At 40.2% G+C, this 12,436-nt stretch overlaps 1 protein-coding gene across 4 annotated transcripts in view; it reads left to right on the top strand.

The window, feature by feature from the left end:
• Positions 1-12,436, top strand: part of psd3l (pleckstrin and Sec7 domain containing 3, like) — a 109,513-nt gene that overhangs the window by 27,523 nt on the left and 69,554 nt on the right. For 3 of the 4 annotated variants that reach the window (XM_072658138.1, XM_072658140.1, XM_072658141.1), the window contains one exon: positions 6,053-6,247. In XM_072658138.1, the coding sequence (XP_072514239.1) occupies positions 6,053-6,247 (195 nt within the window). The remainder of the gene's footprint in view (positions 1-6,052; positions 6,248-12,436) is intronic. The other variant, XM_072658139.1, reaches the window with a different exon arrangement.

The following is a 12,436-nucleotide window of genomic DNA, read 5'->3' as shown; positions in this document are numbered from 1 at the left end:
GGTGCCAACTTGCCTACCATAAACAGCCAAAGTAACTGGTGTGGTTGCTGTCAGAGAGGTGACTTGTATGTGTGGCTTGATTAGCCAAAGAGCTAACAACAGGAAATGAGCACCAGGCAAATGTTTTGAGCTCTCATAACTTTTACGAAGGTTTCCGTCTATAATTAGCTTGTAAGAGCCAAGACTTGTTCAACATCTCTCCAGCTATTAAACACGATGGTGGATCGATCAGGCCTTGGGCTTGTGTTGCAGCCAGTGGGACAGGGAACATTTCACTGGTAGAGGGAAAAGGGAAGTCTGTTACAGACCAGCAAATTCTGTAAACAAGCTGAAGATGAAAAGAGGATGAGCTTCTACAGCAGCATAGTGATCCTAAACACACCTGAAAATATAGAGTGGATTACCTCAAGATGTTTTACATTTGACCTAAACAGAAATCTGAGAAATCTGTGGATAGACGTCATAAGAGCAGCCTAAGAAACTCACAGACCTAGAATCCTTTTCAAAGTTAAATGGGCCAAAATCCCCCGAACAAGAATGGAAAGACTCTTGGCTGCTATAGAAAGTGTTTAAAAGCTGCAATGCTTTGCAATAGGGAGTGTTACTAAGTAATGACTGTGCAGGGTGCCCAAACGTTTGCATTCTTTATTTGTAAAACTATGAAAGATGGAAAAAAAAGAATCTTGCTTTAAATATTGAAGACTTTAATCTTTTACAATCTTTTACCTGCTTAACTATGCATAGTAACAGAAACTTTGACAAGTGGTGCCCGCATTTTTGCATGCCACAGTCTGTTTGCCGTTACATGTATAAAAAGCTGAAGGGTTAATTTAAACTGGCCTTTTTTTGCTCTGTGTTTGCTGATGATGATTCATGTGCACTTCAGGAACTGAAACTGATGGGTCCCCCCCCACCACTGCCACCATTTTTCTGCCCGGGTCAGTGTGTTCTGTTTTGTTGTGCGTGTTAAGCGCCTGTGCGGCCGCTTCTGTTTCGGGGTGAATCATAGAATGAGAACATGGAGAGGTTCCCCTACCTCACCACAGTCACATCCTCCTCTCACAGCTCCACTGCCTGAGCCTGAGGGCCTTTGCAAGAGAGAGGGAGAGAAAGCGGGAGAGGAAGGCATTCCAAGTATAACACTTCTGTGGGTGGAGCTGGGGTCATTTCTAATACACGTCCCATAGTGGAGCTCTTGTTTATACCATCCATTGCCAAGGACCACACTACTATCTCAGAAGATTACAGCCACACGCTTTGTGCTCATGAGAGCCAGGGGCTGACCTGATGATTCCATTTCTTACGCCTTTACTAGTTTGCATTTATGGCTTTTTGCAGACTCTCTTATGCTGAGTGATTTAAAGTTGAATGGATTATTACAGAAGTAGGTGAATGTAGAGTGAGGAGTCTTATCCAAGAACTCTTATTAGTCTAGCATGGTGTGCTTGCCCTTCCACATGGTGGGCATAGGTGTTACCCACTACGCTAAATCAGTGATTTTGATGTATGGTCTCTAGAGAGGACCGTGTCATGCAGGGGTTGCGGTAGTCTTTCTCTTCGTCTGTCATTTTGACAGACCTTGCCATGTCCGTTCTGTCAATCTATTGTTACACAACATTTGAATTGAAGTCTTTTTAATTATAAGACATTTATTTTGCAGTGATGTGTGGTTAAAATGGCTTTGCAGTTAGAGCTGGCCAATATTTTATTGTATTGTGATAAATTTCTGTTTTATCGTGATAATATGCTTTTCTAAGCATATGGAGGAGACTGTTAGTGCTTAATAAACACTGATCAACTGCAGGTTTCATTACAAACAGTGTAATTAGACTGGTTTAATTAGATGAAGTTAAGCAGATGCTGAATATGGGAGACTATCTAACAGTAGTTTTTAAGAATCTATGGCTCCTGATATTTTTGGTCTATGATTACATGTATTGTGATATATATATATATATATATATTATAATATGTAATATTGTGTATCGCAAAAAAAATCTTTAAATATAGTGATCTAGTATTTTTACCATATCACCCAGCCCTAGTTGAAGTGCAATTAAGCAAACAGGCTAGGCTTGTGATCTGCTGAGTGTGTCCTGATTGTGAACAGATTAGTTAAACTAACTCGTGTTAGTATGTTATAGAAATGTCTTAAAGATTCATACTTAAAAACCGTTGTTAAGTATAGATTGACACTATTATCCCATAATGCAGTGTGGAGAGCAAATGGAGGAGCAACTCATGTTTGGAAAATGTTGAGGAACAGGTACTTAGTTGGTCAAAACCTTCAGATTTTTCAGTCATTGTGGAAACAAACTTGGCTGACAATTTACAGTTTACATGACCTCCGGTGTCGTGGTATAGTGAATAGGTTATTATACCATGACCAATTCAGCCTGTAACACCCTGACTACCGAGTGTAGTACAATGAAATTGACAAAATATAGATGTACTCAGTCAACTATACCCCAACTATACAGTCGTCCGTTAGGAAAGACTTTTAATTCCAAGTTTTATTTTGCAGTAGAGCTAATGTTACTGACTGATAATGGACACTAATGCTCCACTAGTTAGTATTACTCAAACTGCCTCAAACCAAGTGCATTTATGAAGTCATCTGAAATAAACTTCTTTATGCGGTTTCTGACCGACAATGACACACTTATTTATAAAATACATAAAGGCACCAACAAAGGGTAAGCTTTAACGCCAACAAAGGGTAAGCCTTAAGCTTTAACTCCTAGTATCTGTACAGTGTAGTTTTGTTCTTTTGGGGGTATCGTAGAATGTGTGAAAGCACATAAGCAAGTCTGTTCGAGAGAACCTAAGTAGTTGGCTAGTTAGACATGTTTGCTATCTGCTGTTTGCTTCTTTAGTTTTATACTAAACTATATAGAGTTATGAAACTAATGTAGCTACCAAGTTATGGATGCTAATACTCAGTTGGTAGGCACTGTACGAACTACATGTCAAAATACAGTTAGTAAATAATCTCAGCTAGAGTCCTTATGTAGTTTCTGACATTTTGTCTACTACATCTGTAAAATGGACAAAAGTGCATTGCACAGCTAATAGAAGTCATGTTGAAGCTAAATTCTGTGGGTGTTTTTATGCGTCTTATAAATAAGTGTGTCAAAGAGTGTCAGAATCTACGGACTTCTGCTTAAGATTACTTAATAACTGCACTTAGTTTGAGACAAATATTGATCTTTATATGATGTATTGACAACTAGGTGATGATTTTAGATGTGTAGTTTGCCTAATATGATGGCTCGGCAGTTAGAGCATCGGGCTATTGATAACCGGGTTGTGGGCTCGATACCTGGGCTTGGCAAACTGCTTCACAGTGAATTTAGCTAATGATGATGTAGCTAATGGTGTCTGAGGTGTCTGATGCCAAACATGACTAACCAGTCGACTACATTTAGTGTGAGTGTAGGGTGTGCGTTGGATTTTTGGCCATACCTTTGCTTTAAAACCTCTTTTCTCAGCACCTGTTTGAAACGTAAGGAGTATTTTCAGCTATAAGGCTTGGCCTAATATATTTATTGGCTTTTCCCTGTGCTGAATGATTCATGTCATATTGGAGAGATTAGTTGTGTCTGCAGAGCTGCATATATTGGAGATGTGTTTGGTGCCTTCAAACTGAAATAGAAGAACGGGTTCATCCACACTGATATGCAAATATACCCTTTTGCAGAAGTACAGGTTCCCTCCACACCCGTGAGCATCTCAGATTCACACTTCTGAGTTCAATAGAAATGTTGTTTATTTATTATGCGCAGGATCTTGATGCCTTTTGAGTGTGTAATTTATTTCTAAGTTCCTTTATGGTTTATAACCGCTCATGTTGTTATTCAGTGTTTGTTTTTACCCTGAGTATTCTTTGGATTAGAAATGAAATCCATCATCCAGTAATCTCTTTACATTTGTGCTGTAGTTTGCCTAAATGGTCGACAGGTGGCACTGTTGTTTAAAGCTTGCCCAGACCTCTGTGCTGCACGCTGGTCGCCCAAAGCTGTAAACACCCTCAAAGGCCAAAACGTGCTCAAATAGTCAAGTGAGAAATGGGCTGGTTATCTTTTGAGGAAAGGCTTGAAATATCAATTCATTCATATTTATATTGCTGGAGCTTTTGTAGCCGGTCCTGTCCTCCTGCATTTCCGGCCACTCCACTGATCTCCACCCTCAATTTGCGAGCAACTTCGCCAGGCTAGGAATGAGAGCGTCATTGGCTTTCTTACCGCTTACAATTTCAGTGAACGCAGCCCCCATAACAGCCACCTCTCTCCACTTTGTTCTGGTCTTAAATATTTCTATTCAGTTTAGGATTTTTCAGAGTTTAAAATTCCTGTCTGAATAATTATCGCCCTATTCCAGGTCTGCCCTTGTGGAATGACTTGGACTCCCCCCCCCCCCCCCTCCTCTTATTGCTGGCTGTTCTGACCCGCTGCCAGCGGCAGGCTGAATTGGGTTGGGCTGTGTTCGGATGTCTGTGCGGACAGCCATAATCGCTGCTGCACCGCCTCTCATTGCTACGCCAGTGGGAGTCGTCTCTAACGACTTGTCTAAGCTGGTTTTTAAGTATCATTTGGTTGCATCTTGCCGCCTGGTTCTCTGTTGCTGTTAGCAGGATGTCTGTGATGATGATAAGTAAAAAAACAGCATTGCGTAACGTCACTCTCCGGATTAGTTTTCTCTCTGGTTGGATTAAAGATTGTTGCGTGTGCTTTAAAGGGTGGTGCACTGGGTGGTGTGCTGGGGCTCATATAAGCATTTGTTGTAGAAATCTGTCTCGGTGCTGTTCTGTAGACACAGTTTTACACATGCAGAGTATAAAGTGGATTGGGAAACATTACCTTGTGGTTATATTACAGAGGATTTGGCTTAAACACTGATTTGATGGGCTCCTCATATTACTGCTAAGACTAATTAATGGATTAATGGCCATATAAGACTCGACAAGCCAGTTTGGTCTGTAGTCACATGTTAGTTGCGGAGTTTAGTTTAGCAATGCAATAATCAAGTTAAACCATGTTCTAAAACCTGCCTAATTATAATAGTAGGTATAAGGAGTCTAATGGTTCGGTTCACCCCACTGTTTGGACCTCATGGTTCTGTATGAGTTCAGTACAACATTAAAATGCATAAAACAGAATTTCTTTCATTTTAAATTCAGACACCAATAAGTCTGAGCTTGTTGCTATGGTGTGTTTCTAACATGCCTTCAGCTTTCAGCTTACAGTTTAAGACAGGAGTTCCCAAATGTTTTCATTCTAAGACCCCCCTTTTTTATGTATTTATTTTCTTTTATTGAATCTGTTGTTCTTTAATAAAACAATAAATTATTTTAAATAAGGCCCCTACTTCTTCATGTTTGGTTTAAACTACATTTGTTTTATATTGTCACTTAAATAATTAAATTAAATGTAATTGAAGTGGATCTTACTACTACGGCTCCTCCGTATCTGATTACCCCATCAATGCTGTCAACATTGATTTTAGTGGTGTGGATTATTTAAGATGAGATTCTATTGGCAGGGCACTAGGGACTTCTACAGAGCCACGCCATTTGGCCGTCCACACACAATTTACCGTATGCAGTAACCTTTTATCCGTTGCACGCATGGCCATGCTTGGGGTGCAGAACATATTGTAGCTAATATGAGCAATGTGGATGTGATCAGAATAATTTTTGGGAGGTACTGGAGCTGAAATTTGCTTCTCTATGACGTTCATCTTCTCACACATCAGTTGGCTATGCAGAATGTGTATTCTCTATGCAGCTACGTGCAACAAAACTATGACGTCCATACTGTGACTTTTTTAAATTAATTTTTTTTTTATATATTTTTTTTACGAATACATGTACCGTAACACACCTAGTAGGTATACAGAATTATTTAACTCGCCCGTCACTAAAAATTCACCACAAGAGCTTAAAGTTACAGAGGACTAAATGAACATTGCATACAAAAAGTGTCTGATGTGTTTGACCAAAGAATAATTATTCTTTCTTTCCTTCCTTCTCTCTCTCTCTGCCTGTCTGTAGCAGCGATGAGGGGTTGAAAGACGCGTTGTCGGACTGGGACTTGGACATGGGCAGCACGGAGCCACTGAAGGAGAACGCAGACACGCTCAACAATGGCCACCGCAGTGACCAGGAGGCGGCACGACGCCTGGCCCGGCGCCTCTACCACCTGGAGGGCTTCCGCCGCTCCGACGTGGCCAAGCACCTGGGCAAAAAGTGAGAAGGAGTGAAAATTTAAATGAGCACCTGCTTTTTTTTTCACCAGCCTAAAATTCATGGTGTGCTGATCCTCAAGCCTGAGTAGTCCGCTTCAGACTTAGGCAAATTTAAATAAGTAGACACACACGCACTGAGGTTTTTCACATAACTCTCACATGCTCGTTCTTGCTCATAGGAACGAGCAGTCTGCCTTAGATTCAACACATGCCCTCGCACACCAGCACATGAATATATGCAGCATATATACATATTTATATACATATGTACACACACTTGGGCATAGACAGTCGTATCTTGTCGTTCTGCAATATCCCCTAGTGTTATTAGCCACCAGCACTCAGTCTTATGTGTGTGTTTAGCATGGCAGGTAACACAGTAACTCATGCTTGCTTAAACCAGAGAAAATAAGCATGTTTATGATTCTGGACAGACACTTGTAGACCAGTGGTCATCAACCCTGGTCCTAGAGATCTACCTTGCTGTGGAGTCTGCCAAACCTGCTCCAGCTTCTTAAGAATATGTTTCATTTTGGAACTGAACTTAGAGTAGTAGAGTAGAGCTTCTGAGCATCGGGAGGGTTGGTGATCACTGTTGTAGGCTGTAATCATCTTGCGATGGTTGAAGGCTGTCAATATTGGTTTTATTCAAGATTCCAAACCTTTGTCAATAGCACAGTGGTGAATATTGTTGTCACTCAAAAACCTCGCATCTCCATTGTTCGCATTTTTCTCTTTTTGATAAAATCTAAATCTGACAGTTGTCCTGTACATTCTGTTAGAATTTCATGACAGTGATGGTATGGGGCAGTATGGTGCAGTACAATGAGGAGAAAAATATAACGGACACTACAGAGCACACACACATAGATTAGAATTAAAGTAGCATTATGTGAAAATTGGAATTTCTTGCTCTTGGGGCTCCCCCCTTTAGTTAGAAAGTGGAATTCACACTTTGAGTCACCCCTAAGGGAAATGCTTTTTGCATGCATTATACAAGCTGAGAGATACAGAACCGGCATCTGAAAGTGAAAGAAGCATGTGGACTGAGGTCGTAGGTTCACGCTTGTCACCTTTGTTGTAAATACTCAAGTACTCAAATACTCGATTCTAGGCTTCTTTGAGGGAGGGGATTAGTATCCCTGGTTATACAGGTGTATACAGTGACTTCTTTTTTCTGTATTAGCAATCACAGGGTTTAAAGTAAGCCAGCCAGTAAATGATTAAGAAGTGCTTTTGAAAAAAATTGACTCTAATTAAATTGAAAGCCTTGAAAACGAATATATAGAACTATATGTGACATATATATATATATATATATATATATATATATAGTAAATTAAATGTTAATGACTGTGGTCATCACTTCTTTTACTTACTGTAACAGAGATCATTACTATGCATTATAATTGTGCCAGTTTGTCAAAAAAAGTACATTTCAATCACTGATTTTGATTTTTTACAAACATTTTTATTGAGTTTAATCAAGTAATTGCCAGCCTTATTATGGTCGGGCTTTTTTGCTATAGGTGTAAAGATTAATAAAGATTACAAGACACAGTCTTTTCTGAAATCATATGGGCTTGATGACTGTGCATGGTATCATCATCAGTCAGCTCAAGCTTAACACAAATACATGCAGAGCTTCACACATGCCAACATCTATCAGCTCTAAATCTAGTCTGACTCACAAAAGCACAGCAAAGATCTGGGGAGAAAAGGCTAAGTGCTCAAACACCATCCACTGCCTTCCATTCCCCACACCCTTCTGTATTTTATTTCTGGATGTCTTAAGGGGAAGGAAAAGTAACTGAGCCACTTTACATAAAAGCCTGAAGGTACAGAGCACTGTCAAAAGATTTTGGGTCTTCATATCATCTTGGAGTGCAAAGTTTCACCCTGGGGTTGAGACTCTGGCTGGGGTTTTGAGATGCAGTGGATGAAAATGATGTCAGTGTTGCTCATTCAGCACTAGATAAAAGCACTGGGCTGCTGAACGTGAGTCAGTGCTGATCTGCTGTGGTGTGAGGGCCGAGGAGTTGTTCTGTAAGAGATTGCTGACCTGCAAATGTTCAGGGCACAGAAAGAACGTAGTCGGGGCAGTCTGTCACTCGCTAATCACTCAGATTCAGGTCAGATTTGTCATAGCTTTCATTCCCTGTGAGTGCTATCTCTCGCTCTAGTACTGATGAGCTAGAATCAGCATCAGGGTTTTAAATACGAGGCAATTTGTCACAGGTGTGACTTGACATGGGTACCACTATTATTCAATTAGCCTTATTCAGTTAGCTTTGTTCAAATCTTCATTGAAACTGGCAGCAGATAAAGTTGTCACTGTGTGGATTGTCTCTCTGGAAATGAAACTAAGATTGTCTTTGAGAGCTGAAGCCAGATGTTCTAGGTGTGTCTTTATTTAAAGGAAAGGTTCAAGCTAATGATCTACTGACTTGATGATTAAATGCTTAGATAGTAAAGAACTGCATTTATTAACCCTTCATTTTTTCTTTTTAAGAAATCTTATATAAAGTACATTGAAATAAGGCTAAGCAATATGGTAAGCTCCATTTTAACAGTTGGCCCTGGTTTCTGGTTGTCTATGGGGTTGTTGTCTATGTCTGTTATCGGGGTAGCTCTAGATTTGGCCAATTATACAAGGTAATTTGCTCCAGATTTATTGCTTAGCTGACTTATCAGAACTACCGACATGACAGATTTGCACTGGATTAAAATCACAGATATTGCTGGTTATCAGTCAAAACACCACCTCCCCAGGTGAAACTAATCCTGCCCAAACAGGCTTTATGTCACTGAACTGTAATTTTCTTTTTGCCCTCGAATATCGCTGCAGATTTTCTACTCTTGTGCCTCATAGGTGTGCAAGTGGTCCTGTGCACTGTGCTTAGTAAATCGAACGCTAATTTGAGACGCATTGAGTGCATATTGCAGACGTATTAGGGGACATCTGTCTGGCCCCTCACTGTTTACGGCAAGGTCGTTGGCATTAAACTCTGTATCTTAAATTCAGTATGGTTCAAGTCAGAGGCTTTGTGGCTCAGCTGAAGATTCCTGAGGGAACAGGTGTGTGTGTGTGTGTGTGTGTGTGTGTGTGTGTGTGTGTGTGTGTGTGTGTGTGTGTGTGTGTGTGTGTGTGTGTGTGTGTCTGAGGGAGAGAGAGAAAACGGAAAACCATTACACTGTTAGATTCCACTAAAAAAGACTGATTCATGACACCATGCCTTTATGCATTACACAATATTGGGCCCATGGCTATATTTCGTAAAAACTAAATCGCATAAACGGCAAGGCCACTGAGTCCGATCATTTTGTCTGCCCGCTGAGCCGCCGCCTCGCCAGACTGCAGTGAGAATTTGTGCATAGTACATATGATAAAGCCTCCTATTATTCGATGACAAATGTCCAGGGACAAGGCGAGGCCGGTGCAAGTGAATTAAAGATGGAATGATCTCTGCTAATCCTGCTGCCAGAATCAGGAACAGCCACTTTGTCTTCTTTATGAAATATACTTGGTGTGCTCAAGCTACTTATCTTTAAAATGATCTTCAGTAGGAATGACCTGGCAGAGTGCATTTCTGAGCCAGTTACTTTTGTTTACGTTTGCTTTTATTCAGTGTTCATGACAATCCATCAGAGAGTAATGTGTGTTAAAATTGCTTGTATTTTAGGTTATTCAGTTTTTTTCTCAGCGATATCAATAATTTGAAGATTGACCTTCAATCTTGTACAATGTTGAACTTCCTTTTTTCTGGATGGGTCAGTGGTGAACCATGACTATTAGAGCAGGGCCTTCAGTTCGGGCCATGTCAAAACCCTTGCTGATTTAAAAGCAGTAGGCGGGTCTTCTAGGCCCTGTTTGTCATTTGCACTCGCCGTAGTCAGGCGCCAATCAAGTGGAGCCAACCTTAGCATTGGCATGTTGCTTGATAATGATAATGACTTAGTTTCCTGGTGGAACTCTTCATTACCTTGATATTGCTCATTTTTAATGCTGTTGAATTCTAGTATTATGTTGCCACTAACGACAGTGCATGTCATCGTTTAGGGATGTTCTAGATAAACCATTGAATTACACAGCATTCTAAATGTAGGTTCTCCACTAAAAGGAAGATGTAGCCCTGGACTGTGCTTAATCCTTGTTTAATAAGCTGACACTTAAAACACATATTAACATACACTTTATGGACAAAAGTATTGGGACACCTAATTAATTTACCTCTGAAGGGAATTTTAAAAAAATGCTCGTCCTGCTTTTGGTTAATCTAACTTTCTTTACTGTTTAGGGAAAGGCTTTCTATTAGAGTTTGAAAAAATTGGTGTGAGCATTAGTGAGGCCAGGATTGGTTAATGTCACTGTTGCTTGTTGGTGGATTCTCTTGAAGACTTGAATACACATTACTACAATGCTTCCAGAATTAAATACAACAATATGACGATTCTATTGAACAAAAAGTAACAAACAATGTACTTTTTTTTTTTTTTAGTTCCCAGAAACTATTATACCTTCTTTCTGAAGGCCCTGAAGGTTCCCTTGTTGATGAGTAGTACCCACATCTGTTACCCACTGCTCCTGAAGCATGACATCAAGCATTTTATTCTCCACATAGTGCTTCGTTTTACACAAACTGGAGCCATGCTTTCTAAAAGCTGTAAAAATTGTCACAATTATGGCGGAAATGGATTGCTTGTCCTTAGACAAGCTCTAGCTTAAGTGGTAACATTTTGGCAGCTTGATCATCCCATTTAGAGTGTTTTCTCCATAGTCCATACAGGTCATAGGACGTTTTTAGGTGACAAATTTGCCTGAAGGTCAGATTTGATGAAGACAGTGCTTTTCTTTTTTGTTATGTTCATTAGAGGGTATGTCCTGTTTATCTAAAGGATCTTTGAGCTCCATCAGTAAAGGTTTTTTACCCCCACGTCCTCTTACTGACTTTTACTTCATGCCTCTAAAGCCATGTGCTTCAGAGAACTCATAAAGCTTTTCAGGCTTGTTTATGAGAGGACGCTGAGTGGCTCTGCACTTTCTGTTGCCAAGCAGGCACATTTGTTTCATTTGTGTGGACCAGCGTGTGCCTGTGAGCCTTCAGTAATGATCCCCTTTTTCCTTTTTAATCCATTACCTATTAAGGATGGGCGTTTTCCTGTTTGAATGTTTGTACAATTAGGAGAGTAGTATTTTGGTTGAGTGGTGTAGCTGTCCGAGCCTTGGACATGTTATTGGTTTGAACCCCGGTGATGCTGGGAGACTAACTGGCCTTACTCTCTCTGGTTGAGTGTCACTTAATGCATTACTAGCCAGTCTAGCCCCTGTCACTTAATGCATTACTAGCCAGTGTGGGAGTGTTTTAACTGACATAAGAAGAAACAATTAATGAGTCCAATCCCAATGCTTATGTCCGTATATTTTAGCAGTGTTGTACTGTATCTTCAGATCCCATCGTTCTGATTGCATACAAAGCAATTTTTACTAAATTTTGATTGACTATCATCATGAATCACCTTCACCATGAATCACCTTCACCATGAATCATCGCAACCCCTGTATTGTGATCCTTATTGATCAGCAGTTTCTTGCCAATACACAGCCTAGCAACTATAGACCAGAGATCACCGCTCTTACTTACAAAAGGGCCAGATTGGCTGCAGGTTTTCATTCCACCCAAGCAGGATTAAGCTTGATTAACTGTGTGAACACTGAGACCAGCTTGATTGTGGTGAAAACCTGCAGCCAATCTGGCCCTTTGTGGCCCTTGAGAAGATTGGTGACCTTTGCTGTAGATAATACCTGTTTTATAGAGCTTAACTCGCTCTGGTCTAATATAGACAATTCCCAATCCATTCAAATATGTCGTTTTTTGTATGTTCTGCAAAAAAGATTGACTGTGCATTAGGATTTGTTGAAGAGACTGTATTTTATGTTGGATTAGCTACAGAGACTATAGACTACCTCGGCTAAGTGACAAAATGTGTCATTTGGCCAAAGTGCTCAAATTTTAGCATACCACTATATACGTCCATCTCATGTGTAGAGCCACGCTAGCCTGGCTTATTTCAGCAAAACTGATGATCTGAATCTGCTCTGTAAAAAGAAATCTGAATAAAAATGTAAACAGAATGTATGCTGCTCCCGGCTGAACCCGCCCTTGGTCTAAAATGCATTTTTGTTTTTCTT

The sequence above is a fragment of the Salminus brasiliensis genome, chromosome 16 (genome assembly GCF_030463535.1).
Source record: "Salminus brasiliensis chromosome 16, fSalBra1.hap2, whole genome shotgun sequence".
NCBI lineage: Eukaryota > Metazoa > Chordata > Actinopteri > Characiformes > Bryconidae > Salminus > Salminus brasiliensis.
The sequence above is the reverse complement of the archived record's forward strand: the minus strand, read 5'-3'. Positions and strand labels throughout refer to the sequence as shown.